The sequence below is a fragment of the Oryza sativa genome, chromosome 1 (genome assembly GCF_034140825.1).
Source record: "Oryza sativa Japonica Group chromosome 1, ASM3414082v1".
NCBI classification, from domain to species: domain Eukaryota; kingdom Viridiplantae; phylum Streptophyta; class Magnoliopsida; order Poales; family Poaceae; genus Oryza; species Oryza sativa.
Genome location: NC_089035.1, coordinates 5,987,778 through 6,001,888, shown reverse-complemented (window position 1 = coordinate 6,001,888; position 14,111 = coordinate 5,987,778). Strand labels below are relative to the sequence as shown.

The window sequence follows — 14,111 nt, the reverse complement described above, 5'->3', positions numbered from 1 at the left end:
ATTAAAAATTAAAGAATATTGAAAGATGAGTTTAGAGTCCACATAGAAATACAATTAGAAATAATAAAAATTCAGAAAAAAAGTAAATAATATTGGAAGAAGAGCCTAGAGTCTATATAGAAATACAATTTACAGAAAATTCGGAATTAAAAAAAGAAATATTAAAAGACGGGTCTAGAGTCCATATAGGGATATATATAATTTACAAATAACTAAATTTGATATTAAAAATAATTAATAACTAACACGTATATAAAATACAATATGAATATTACACATTTGTAGTTTCGTAAAGTTATTGCAAAATTTAAAATTATAATGTCATTTTAATATATTTGAATAATATAATGAGAAAACATATATGCTATTATATGAGAGAAAATATAATGATGCTAGCCACACAATCTGCGCGGGGCACCATGCTAGTTTTATTAAAAAAACTAAAGCGATTTGTAATATGAAACGGATGGATTTTCTTAGCGGACAAGCCGACGCGCATCAACAGGGTGAGGGCCTATGTCGAGAGCACCACAATTCCACAAGCGAGATTTCTTGACGTCAAGCGTCGACCAGGACTCGTGCCAGCCACGCACTCGCAAGTCGTCTGAAGTCGTCGTCTGAAGTCTGAACTCCCTGCCACCGCAGTCTACCACCGACGGCGATTTGCGGCCTATCACCGGGCCAATCCCCTTCAGAATCAAGATCATGTTAAAGAGCATGAAAAAAAGACGAGCCCCGGTCCAAGATTCCCTCAGTGTTTTGACTGCGTGTATGTCAGTATGTGCTTAGTCACTGGGAGTAGGTATAATAAGACCATTCACAGTGCACCTAGCTGTCGTTCTTCCTTATCCAGCCAACTCAAAGATTCATCTCCACTAGACATATCTCGTTGTCGGAATCGCATGTTTGGGCCCACAAGAAAAGAGGTGAAGAAGGGGGAGAGAGGGGAGAAGCGTCGCTGCCGTCATTCGTGGCTCCGCGTCACTGCCATGACGCTCAGTGCGCTGCCGCTACCAAGAAGGGGGAGAGAAAGAGCAGCTCGAGGTTGATCTGGAGCCGGCGAGGGAGGTGACGGAGAGGGAGAGGAGCCTCCCGAGATCCGTCGCTCGGCGCCACCGTCGTCCGTGGCTCCATGCCGCTGCTACCGAGAGGTGGTCGAGGGAGAGCAGCTCGAGGTTGATCCGGAGCAGAAGAGTGAGACGATTAAGAGGGAGAGGAGCCTCCCGCGCTGCCGTCATCCGCGGCTTCGACACCCAGCCGTCTTCAAGAGAGGGAGAGGGAGGCGACGGAGAGGGGCTCGTGGTGGTCCGGAGTTGTGACGGAGAGATCCGCCGCTCGGCACCGCCACTGTCATCCATCGTGCAGCTCGACGCCAATGTAGCTCCGCTCATGTGGTGGGAAAAAAAAAGAGGAGCGTCTTGGCTTCTCTGTTGGTGGGGTTGTTGGGGAAAGAAAAAGAGAGGAGATGAAAAGTAAAGTTGATATTAGTGGGACCCATTGTAAGTGGCATGCATTGTGAGATATTTAGCTTATATTGTTCTTGGTCTATGTGGCTGGTGAGGTTTGGCATATTTCAATAGCGCATTGCTAATGCCCTAAGAAATTGAAATCAGCCATAGCGTAACCAACCTGACGAAACTGATGAATTGGATGAAAAAAAACCAGGAGAGTGTGTAAGCCGACGACAAAATTTTTGCTGACTACACATGAGCTCCAAGACGAGAGAAACCGTGGAAAATCTTATTCAACACAAATGCAATCTTATCCAACATAAATGTGGGCTCCACACGACGTGATGTATGGTACGAGTGATGGCCTGGTGGGAAGTTAAATTAGGAAATAAATGATAAATTAGGCTGTGTTCGTTTGGGCTGGTTAGAAATCTTCCCTTCTGGCACGAAAAACGTAGAAGCACATTAGCACATGATTAATTAAGTATTAGCTAAAACTAGCTTAAAAAATGGATTAATATGATTTTTTAAAATAACTTTCCTATATAATTTTTTTTAAAAAACACACCGTTTAGCATTTGAAAAGCATGTGCACGGAAAATGAGAGTGGAAAGTTGTAAAGCTCTACAAACGAACACAACCTTAATCCATTAGAGCTTATAGGGAGTGGATTCTAATCCCTCAAGGGGATATCCTCTCGTATACCTTTTTCTTTCAAATTCGATGCAAATAGTTATGAAAAATTGTAAAAAAAAATTGACAATATAGAGTATAATGGTACCTACTAGTCCACCAAAATTCATGTTCAAATTCGATCTATACATCGAGAAACAAAAAAGACAAATTTAGATATAAACAGTACGGTGCTATTCATACGCTGAATTTGTCTTTTTTATATCTCGATGTGTGAGTTAAGTTTGGACTTAAGATTTTGTGAAGTTGTATATATGTGTTGTATGAATGTTGTCAAATTTTTCCAGAATTTTTCATAACCGTTTAGATGGTTTTTAAGCAAACGAGGGAATATCCTCTCGAGGGATTAGAATAGTTTCTCGAGCTTATGTGTATAGCCATCTTTTAGATATACACCATCTTTTGGTTACCTACTGCTGCTGACATGGTCTTTTTTATTGCCGGTAGCTGTCTAGACTATTAAACTTGTTATGAGTAGGCGAGCGATGAAGAGAGTGATCTGAACAAAATGAATTGGCACCGCCTAACTAATCACTTTGGATTATACAGGAGCACTACCTGTAGTCTGTACACCCCCCAACAAAAAAAAAGGTCCAATCCTAAATCACGCACGCCGCACAGCACGAGCCAGGCCAACCAAAGGAACACGCGAGCGCAACGGCACGGCATGATCCATTGATCCACTGGACAGGGAGAGGGAGAGCGAGAGGAAGCGACCTGCTCGGCTGGGATGATGGCGAACCGGAGCCTTGGAGCCTTGCGCCGTTTTGCGCATGCCCCGCGTGTTGCCCCAGCCCCACACTCGAATGTGCCTCCGGAATCCACAGATGCAGAGGCCGCGGATCGCACCCAATCACGGATCTCCAATCTCCAATTGCCTCGCTCGCTGCTCGCCTGCCGGCCACATGTCCCCATCCATCGATCCCCTGTTGCGCTATCGCGCCGCATCGATCGGACGAGCTACCGGAAATGCTTGTTTTGTTTGCACGCTTGTGGAGCTGTCTGTGCCCTGTAGTGCTGAATTGCTGATTGCATTTTTCTTTTTTGACCACACTGCTGATGCAATTGGAAATGGATGTGTGCATGGGTGTACCGTGCACAGAAGCTACTCTAGTAGACACCAACCAAAATAATACTCTCTCCGCCCCGTTTTAAGTGTGACCATAAATTTTCGCGTCCAACTTTAATCATCTGTCTCATTTGAATTTTTTTTATAATTAGTATTTTTATTGTTATGAGATGATAAAACATGAAAAGTACTTTACTCGTGGTTTATGTTTTAAATTTTTTTTAAAAAAATATCAAATAAGACGGACGGTCAAAGTTGGACGCAGAAAACCATGACTACATTTAAAATGGGACGGAGGGAGTAGTTGCTAAATTTCCGCAGCCATCAAACCACAGGCACCAGTGCACGACCAACTTGTTTGAAATGATAAAACGTCAGATTAAAATATAAAATAAAAACACGTAATTACGATAGAAATATAAGTGTAAAATATAAAAATAATAAGGAAATGATTGTTCGAGTAGATAGCTGGATAAACATAAGAACGGAATCAGAACTAGAGATAGTCAAAGTTTGGAGCTCTTGCTTAGAGCATGTCCAATAGAATCCCAAAATAAAACCCGGTACTAAAAACTTTGTTTTTCTTTAAAAAATGGCTCCAACATTTTCTTTATAGAGATGTCCAAAAATTAGAATCCCTAATCCCATGTCTTGTTTCTCGCTCTCCGCGAGTACGTGGGCACCTGGCGCAGTGGAGGTAGCACAGTCGTGCCACGCTCGACGAGAGGAGTTGACCTCCGATTATGTTAGTGCAGTTCTTTTTTAATAATGGATTTTCGTTAATCTGACCTCTATATCTACGAAAGATATCAGCCAAAAAGATACAAGATTACCTAGACTCACATCTCAATAAAGAGTGGAACATAATACCCCCCCAAAAAAAAAAACTACGACCTCGACACATCCCTACTTCTCGGAATCCTCTCCTGAAACGGCTAAATTCATCGAGTAGAAGTCGTCTAGTCCTCACTGCCCCTAGTGTGCCGTCACTGCGAACCTCTATTGGTGACATCTTCATCCGCTTCAGGTAAACTGGCGTCACGCGCCGCTGGTTGGCCCGCCTTCATCCAACGTCAATTCGTCATCTAGTCAAAACTAGCCGACCAGACGCGAGTTGACATGATCAGATTCCACTTCGCTGGACTCTTAGGACTCTGCCGCCCATAGGGCTACTGTCGTCGTCGGGATCCTCCTTCACCTTCCGAACTCCTAGCCTACTGCTGCCTCTACCGCAGTCCTCTTTCGCCCGAACTCCCATGCCTCTGCTGCACCTAGGGCTGCCGACGACGAGATCTGCCTCTTCCTCGCTGAGATCCTTGCACTAGCACTCAGGTCATTGCTGTCATGGGCCGCCACCCTCTTCTGTCCAAACTCCCAGGCCGCCGCTGCACCTAGGGCCGTTGCTGCATACGGAACCACCTCCGTTGGATCTTAGGCCGTCACCGTCCTTTGCCACACTCGTCGCCGCTCGAAGGGATGCTGCCGCCGATGCCACACCGCTACCTGCCACTGTCCCAACCACCTCCGCTGCTGTCACCAACCCGCTCGGCCAGGCGCGGGCCTAACCACCACCGCTACGCCTCAGCCGCCCACATCCCTACCATCTCCTACACCGCCAGATCTAGAGGCAGGAACCTAGACCCGATGCCCTCCTCCCCCTCCGTCGCATAGGGAGCAAGGTCCCTGTCAAGGAACTGCCATGCCGCCGCCTTCCACGTAGCCGCTCGGCATGCCGGGCGGCCTGCTTGGGCGACGGCAAGGCAGTGGAGAGATGCATGCCGAGTGGCCTGCTTCGGCGACGGCAAGGCAGTGGAGAGATGCATGCCGAGCGGCCTGCTTCGGCGACGGCAAGGCAGTGGAGAGATGAGACAATTATGTTGGTGTAGTGTTAGATCCATTTTCATTTTTAGGAGTTAATGTTTACTCAATTTTCATTTTTAGGAGTTAATGTTTACTTAGTCCTTAGATGGAGGAAATTTTTGACACCTGAAAATCTAACTACTTATCCAAAAGTAGAATTTTAGGGATGGACTTTTAGATTGTGCTGATGACTTATAAAATATATGTAGGATTGCCTATTTCGTAGTTTTTTTTTAAAGAAATTGATTGGATTCAATCCCCTTGTTTCAAAGACTTACTAAACAATTTCTTCCACAGGATTGAAATTTTTCAAATTTTTTGTATTTTTTTATACAAATCAAGGGGCTTCAGACTTTGGATTTTAGGGCCATGACAGAAACGCATGCCTTGTTTAGTTCGTGAAAAAAAAAATTTTGGGTGTCACATTGGACGTTTGACCGGATGTCGGAAGGGGTTTTCGGACACGAATGAAAAATTTAATTTCATAACTCGCCTGGAAACCGCGAGATGAATTTATTAAGCCTAATTAATCCGCCATTAGCACGTGTGGGTTACTGTAGCATTTATAGCTAATCATAGACTAATTAGGCTTAAAAGATTTGTCTCGCGATTTTCATACAAACTGTACAATTAGTTTTTCATTTTACCTATATTTAATGCCTATACATATGTCCAAAGATTTGGTGTGACGTTTTTGGGAAAAAAAATTAGGAAAGTACATCCCGCTCATGGCACTACTGCTACGACTTCATTTATCCTATCTAGAAGGGATAAAGCTCCAGTTTTACATTAGAGGAACGTCGTCACTAACGTGTGGGCCTTTAAAGGTGAGCCCTACCTATCAGCGACCCACGTTCCTTTAACTTTGCATCAGAGGAGCTCCGTCCATCTATAAGTAGTCCATGCTACTTAAAGCAGATGAAGAATTTTAGTGAACTGAAAGTGTTACACGTCATGTAAACGAATTCTTATAATCATAAGTAACACCGAGGCGCCGGTTTGCCGGAAATGCTCGGCATCCGCTTCACACACACAAACAAAAAGAAAAAGGAAAAAGAAGAAAGAAAAATCAGATAACAAAGCTACTCCCTCCATGTCCCATAATATAAGGGATTTTGGCTTTTTTACTTATAACATTTTACCATTCGTCTTATTCAAAATTTTTTTGCAAATATAAAAAACGAAAAATTGTGCTTAAGATACTGTAGATAATAAAGTAAGTCACAAATAAAATAAATAATAATTTTAAAAAAATTTAAATAGGACAAGTGGTCAAACGATATAAGTAAAAACTTAAAATCCCTTATATTATGGGACGGAGGGAGTACTACAAAAGAGATCGTCTCACAAAGTGACAAATCCACACTCGGATATCTCCAAGGCTGCAGCTGCCTGCAGCTCACCACACTCCACCAGTTGTCCAGTTCACCACCAAAGCTGTGGTCGATCCCCTCCACACGAAGATATGGCGGCCGTCGATACGCCGGAGAAGCCGTACGAGGGTAAGCCGGCGGCGGAGGCGAGGAGCTACTGGCGGTGGCAGAAGGAAGATTTCTTCCCGGAGCCGTCCTTCGCGAGCTGGGGCGCGTACCGCGCGGCGCTGGCCGCGACGCCCGCGCGGTTCCGCGACCGCTTCGCCGGCCGCTCCACCGACGCCGACGAGCTCGGCGCGCTGCGCCGCCGCAGCGAGAACGAGATGCGCCGCTGCCTCACGTGGTGGGACCTCACGTGGTTCGGGTTCGGCTCCGTCATCGGTGCCGGGATCTTCGTGCTCACCGGCCAGGAGGCGCACGACCACGCCGGCCCGGCCATCGTGCTCTCCTACGTGGCCTCCGGCCTCTCCGCCATGCTGTCCGTGTTCTGCTACACGGAGTTCGCCGTCGAGATCCCCGTGGCCGGCGGCTCCTTCGCCTACCTCCGCGTCGAGCTCGGCGACGTGGCGGCCTTCATCGCCGCCGCGAACCTCATCCTCGAGAGCATCATCGGCACGGCCGCGGTGGCGCGCTCCTGGACGTCGTACCTCGCGTCGCTCATCAACAAGCCGGCGAGCGCGCTGCGCATACAGACGTCGCTCGCCGAGGGGTACAACGAGCTGGACCCCATCGCGGTGGTGGTGATCGCGGTCACGGCGACCCTGGCCATTCTGAGCGCCAAGGGCACCTCCCGCGTCAACTGGGTCGCCTCCGCCGTGCACGTCCTCGTGATAGCCTTCGTCATCGTGGCCGGCTTCCTCCACGCGAAGACCAGCAACCTGACCCCGTTCATGCCGCACGGCGTGCCGGGCGTGTTCCGCGCGGCGGCGATCGTCTACTTCGCCTACGGCGGGTTCGACAACATCGCGACCATGGCGGAGGAGACCAAGAACCCATCGAGAGACATCCCTCTCGGGCTTCTCGGCTCCATGTCGGTGATCACGGCCATCTACTGCGTGATGGCGCTGGTGCTGAGCATGATGCAGCCGTACACGGCGATCGACCGGAGCGCGGCGTACTCGGTGGCGTTCAGCAACGTCGGGATGCGGTGGGCGCAGTACGTGGTGGCGCTCGGCGCGCTCAAGGGGATGACGACGGTGCTGCTGGTCGGGGCGCTCGGTCAGGCTCGGTACACCACGCACATCGCGCGCAGCCACATCATCCCGCCGGTGTTCGCGCTGGTGCACCCCAGGACCGGCACGCCGGTGCACGCCACCGTGCTCATCGCCGCCGCCGGCGCCTGCATCGGCCTCTTCTCCAGCCTCGACGTGCTCTCCAGCCTCCTCTCCGTCAGCACGCTCTTCATCTTCATGATGATGGCCACCGCCCTCCTCGTCCGCCGGTACGCACGTTCTCCCACCTTACGGCGGCGGTGCACATGTTCAAGTTCGGCACGTAGTTTTCTGTAACCAACAATGGCTTCCTGTAACGCGCGCAGGTACTACGTGCGGGGCGTGACGAGCAGGACGCACGCGAGGCGGCTGGTGGCGTTGCTATCGGTGGTCATCGGCTCGTCGGCGGGCATCGCGGCGTACTGGGGCGCGGCGCCGGAGCGGTGGGTTGGGTACACCGTGCTGGTGCCGGCGTGGGCGGCGGGCACGCTCGGCATCCAGCTTCTGGTGCCGGCGGCGCGCGCGCCCAAGGTGTGGGGCGTGCCGCTCGTGCCGTGGCTGCCGTCGCTGTCCATCGCCACCAACCTCTTCCTCATGGGCTCGCTCGGCGCGCAGGCGTTCATCCGCTTCGGCGTCTGCACCGCCATCATGCTGCTCTACTACGTGCTCGTCGGGCTGCACGCCACCTACGACGTCGCGCACGGCGCGTGCTCCGGCGACGACGTCGACGAGGAGGTCTACGCTGATGCCGCCCACGTGGACGATGCGAAGGCGGCGGCCGCGGTCGCTGCCAACGCAGACGTGGAGAGGGCGGGCGCGAAGATCTGATCACATGCCTAATGATTTGGTACATTGATGCGAAGAATATTCAAAACTGTAGCGTGCAACTGCAAATATCATTATCTATTGAACAGTATCTCACCAAAGTGGGAAATGGATTCTCTTTGGAGGGATAGGGATATCCCCTCCGTCTGTCGTGTCATGTAAATAGTTATGAAAATAATTGAAAAACAAACATATACTATCTCACATATCAAAGGTTTCTTTATAAAAGTAAATGTGATATATCACCCAAACTTCCAGGTTTAAATTTGATGTCATAAAAAAATTAATTTCACAATCATATTTTTTTCACTTGCAAAACTAAAATTTAAATTTACATGTTTGTGTAGTGACATATATCAAATTAATCTATCTTGTTATTTTTTTTATAACTATATGAGTAACATATAAGAAATGAGATTAAAAGAGTTTCCCCACCAATGTGGCTAAACATCTCAGGTCTCGAAAGAACAAGGAATAAGTTCACTTTTCTTTTCTTTTTTTTCCCTCTCTCTCTCTCTCTCTCAAATAGGGATCGGGTTTTGATAGCATTCATCAACCTCAAAATAAGGTCAACATACCACGTGGACGCCACCACCACAAGCCAAAACCGCCCAAAGCAGAGGGACTCAAATTTGCCATGGTTTTAGAAGTCGAGGGGTGATATTGCGGTTGAAGAATGTGATTCGAAGCTCGGCCCCTATCTGAGGAACCTAAAGTGGACTTTTCCAAAAATAATCGCTATGATTTAGGCCCAAGTAATCACCAAGCCCACAAAATTCAGGCCTTCCGAAAGACAGATCGACAGAGTGCAAAGCAGCGGAGAGTGGCCTACCCACATGCGTCCATGCGGGCGTGGCTCATGTGGGCAGCATTTGTTGGTAGCTTTGTAGGCTCGTTTTGGTTATGGGCTTGTGGCTGACATGTCTATGGGCCGGAATGGAAACCCATCTGAACGAGGGCGTAAGCGCGGGGAAACCCAGTCGCTGGAGCGTTCTGTGAAAAATAGGAAGGACGTTTGCCCGCCCTAACCTTTTTTCTAAGAAAAGGTTTACCGTGCTGGTGTGTTCTGTGAAAAATTGGAAAACTCATGGCTTAACTCAGACTCCGGTTAAATTGCGCCAACTGTGGGAAACTTTATTTTTGTGCGAGAAGTGCCTGAAATACACGGATGGTCAGATGGTGTTCGCTCGTTTATCGAAGCTATGGACCGAACTAGAAATTACGTTGGTGCTTGCAATTCTGCAATATACGGTATTCAATCTATATGATACCCTTGTTCCCTTCTTTTTTTCCCCATAAAAGAGGACGCAGTTTCAAAAAGAGGTTTCATCGTCAAAAGTAGTACTAGTATGCCGCTGATGTGGTAGCTGCGGAGAGGTTTCATCAAACCTCACTCGGTCACGCCACTGCTCAATGCTGTCGCCACTGTTTCGATCTTACGTGATCCCCAACGATCGACAGGACGGAGATACAAACGTGTGAGCTAGCAGAGCATATTAGCTGTCCTGGAGAGCGAGTATACGTGTCGCTAAACCAGCGCGTCACGTCGTGGCTAGCTACAGCGCGCTGCATGCATGGACGGGTACGGCGCACTGAAACCGCCGTGATGTTGATGCGCGCGCGGGCGTCGTCGTCATCGGCGTTCGCTTTCCGTGGTGATCTCCACTGGACGGGGCGACGCTCCGTGGCCACTGACCGGAGCGGTGCGTGCGTATATTCCGCCACCGCGCCACGCCATGCGCCGATCGAGATGCAGGGGCATAGAATATAAGATAGCGAGCTAGAGGAGAGCAGCTAGCGCGGATAATGCAGAGAAGGCAGGAATATAACAAAATAATTTTGTCATTATTTGTGGCGTCACATTTTTAAATACAAACATAGATAAATATCTTGCTTACTCAGTTGCTCTATATATCCATGATAGTGTGTTTTTTTCAAATAAATTAGCATGGTGGCCCGCGCAGATTACACGGCTAGTGTCATTATATTTTCTCTCATATAATAGTATATATGTTTTCTTAATATAATTTTCAAATATATTAAAATGATACATAATTCTAAATTTTGTACTAACTTTACGAAACTACTAATGTATAATATATTGTGTAATATTTATACTGTATTTTATATACGTGTTAGTTATTAATTATTTTTAATATTAAATTTTAGTTATTTATAAATTATATTCCTATATGGACTCTAGACTCGTCTTTCAATATTTATTTATTTTTAATTCCGAATTTTCGTTATTTGTTTGTAAATTATATTCCTATATGGACTCTAGACTCGTCTTTCAATATTTCTTTTTTTAATTCCAAATTTTCGTTATCTGTAAATTGTATTTCTATATAAACTCTAGGCTTTTCTTCCAATATTATTTATTTTTAATTCTTAATTTTTTATTATTTCTAATTGTATTTCTATGTGGACTCTAAACTTATCTTTTAATATTCTTTAACTTTTAATTTCGAATTTTAGTTACTTCTAAATTGTATTCCTATATTGAATTTAGACTCTCTTTTTTTAATTTATAATTTTAGTTATTTGTAAATTGTATTTTTATACGAACTCTAAACTCTACTTTTAATTTTATTATGTTTATTCCGAATTTTAGTTAGTTTTAAATTCTATATGGACTCTATACTCTACTTCTAATATTCCTTATTTTAATTCTGAATTTCTATTATTTTCTAATTGTATTTCTATATGGACTCTATACTCTTCTTCTAATATTTTTTTATTTTTTAATTCTGAATTTCAGTTATTTATAAAATGTATTTCTATATGGACTCTAGTCTCATCTTTCAATATTCCTTATTTTTTAGTTCCGAATTTCAGCTATTTCTAAATTGTATTTCTATATGTACTCTGTTTTTCTTTTTCTCTAGTTAATATGAGAATTTCTAGTCCATGAGAGCGAACGTGGAGGCTCCTTTTTCTATTCCTTTAATAAGTTAATAGATACCGAGTTTAACAAGTCTGCACAAAAAAGAAAACGTACTTAGTGAATTTCAAAATGCTAAGACCCCATTGAAACATAGGAAAAACCATAGAAATTATAGATGATTTTATCCTATAGAGTCGAAACAAAGGACTATCACATATCAATTCCTTTAGGGCATTTTTTAATCGCAGGATTGAGAAAACAGAGGAATAGAAAAAATATAGGAGTTGAATGCCACATTTATTGGATTCCTATGGGATTTTGTAATACAGGAAAGTCTTCAAACTGTCATTTGATTAGCACACAGAAAAAACGCAGGAACCTTAGACACATGAATAGGAAAACATGAGGTGAGACCTCATGCTTATTTTCCTCCAAAATTGCTCTAGTAAGGTTCATTCCATAGGAATTTCAAAGGAATTGATAGGAAACAATCCTTTGTTTCAAATGACTCTATAGGATTATTTTTCATAGGATAAAATCCTCTATAATTCCTATGGTTTTTCCTTTGATTCAAAGAGGGCCTTAAAGTTCCTATGGAATAGATCTTGCTAGAGCAATTTTGAAGGAAAATAAGCATGAGGTCTCACCTTATGTTTTTCTCTTCATGTGTTTACAATTACTGCGTTTTTCCTATGTGCTAATCAAACGAGAGCTTGGAGACTTTCCTGTGTTTCAAAGTCCCATAGGAATTCAATAAGCATGGTATTCTATTCGTACATTTTTTTTCTATTTATGTGTTTTCTCAATCATTTTCTTGGTCCTGTGTTTCAAATGGGTCTTAAAATATTGGACAACCAAGTAGAAACTTGGTGAATTCAACATCGGAGAACCATGGGATTGAAATTTGAATTCACGTACACCCTGGACTAACAAGTGCATGCGTCTCTACTAAAATGCACTCGTACGTGCATAATTATGGACGAATGATTAGAGGAGACGCAGGGCGACCCTACCAGATTGTCTTGCACAACAGATGGATGGCAACGCCCCACGGTCACAGCCGTAAATCGAGGCGGATGGATCTGATGGATGGCGTACTGAGATCGATAGATCGACCGAAGTTAGATAGATCGGACGGGCGCCGGTCGGCCCGCGGTTCACCCGTTCACGGGGACCGGCTATCAAGTATCGAATTGTACAACTGGCGGCCGACGACCGGGCACAGCGACTGCTCGCTCTCTTTTCAGCGAATCAGCCCTCGCCGGTTACAGTGCCCTGTACCGTCGATCGATCGTGACATGGTCATATCGAACGGGGCCAATGCTATTGATACATTCATGCATGCCCGGGCCGCTAATGGAGGCGCATATCTAGCCAGCTACGACATCGATCGTCTTGTCACTTGTCTCGCCCGATCGATCGATCGCGACTCACGGACAAGCAAGCTAGTTCATGTCGAGTGTACCGTGTACGGCTCGGTAAACCCCTGGATATATATGGTACGTACTACGCCCGTGATCGAAGGCCGTCCCGAACTGCGTAAACGATCGATCGCCGCGCGCTGCCGGAAGGCTACCCTCCAATACATCCATCGATATTATCGATCAGCGCGCGCGGGTCAGTGTCGACGGCCGACGGGACGCCGTACGTCGCGATCGGCGGGCGAGGGGCGGCCCCGGCCAAAGCTAGGTCAGACCCAGCCGGCGCACGGCGAACGACAGCGACCGCCGCCCCCACGCGGGTGTCGGACCCGCGGCGATGGAGAAGGTTCGCGTTCCCGCCCTGGACCACGCACACACCGGATGACCGGAGGGTTCTGTCTACCTCGGCTAGCTAGCTAGCTCCGGCCGGGCCCGGCCGCGCGCCTTGACGTACCTGACCGTCGACCGGCCCGGTGGGGGAGATCGATCGCGATCGATCGATCGACTGATCGAGACTAGCTAGAAAGCGTAGCCACACCGTACCCGCGCTCACGCTCCCGTCGCGCGCGCGTCTGCCTCGCCGTCGTGCGCGCGGGCGCGGGCGCGGTGCTGCGATCGCGACGCGACACGGTCACGCTCCCGCGCGCGCGAGCGAGAGCGAGATATGTGTGGATCGAACGGCGCCGGGCGCCACTACGCGCGTTGCAGGTTTGCAGCTTTGTATGCGCGTCTACGTGTGCGGCGTATGGCCGCCGGGGAGCACCGATGCGAGCGCGCGCCCGCGCGCTGCGTGCGTATGGTACGACGTGGAGGCGGCTCCATCGACCGATACCATAGGTGGCCTAACACGTACTCCAGAACACTTCAATAAATTTGATGTACTTCCTCCGTTTATTTATATATGTTTGGTAATTTGATATTTCAGACATAAGTTTAACCATTCCTCTAAACAAAAGTATATTATTATTATTTATTTTGTTATGATTATTACAAGTACTTTAAGCGTGACTTCAAGTTTATCACACATAATTTTTAAATATAACAAATTGTCAAGTATATATCGAAAAGTCAACGATGTAAAAAAGGAGGGATTATCTATCTATATCTCTATGTAGATGCGTAAAGTTGATTTCTATCTATACCTCGGTGTCTATTATTCTAGCAAATTAAAGTTTAGTAGATAACTAATGAATAAATGTAGTTATCCATCTGTGTAGAATTGAACTACAATGGCTTGGCTTAGAGAGCATGTGTTAGAAGACATATTCGTGTATGAGTATAGTATGGCGTGTGTAGTTATGTATGTGCGTATGTGTCTGCC

General features: G+C 46.4%; 1 protein-coding gene across 1 annotated transcript; it reads left to right on the top strand.

Moving 5' to 3' along the window:
• The first annotated feature begins 6,419 nt into the window (after positions 1 to 6,419).
• On the top strand, positions 6,420 to 8,688 carry LOC4325538 (cationic amino acid transporter 5). Its single transcript, XM_015766180.3, has 2 exons — positions 6,420 to 7,887; positions 7,984 to 8,688. The coding sequence occupies exons 1-2, from the start codon at positions 6,539 to 6,541 to the stop codon at positions 8,483 to 8,485; spliced, it is 1,851 nt and encodes a 616-aa protein (XP_015621666.1). The 5' UTR covers positions 6,420 to 6,538; the 3' UTR covers positions 8,486 to 8,688.
• Positions 8,689 to 14,111: the final 5,423 nt, after the last annotated feature.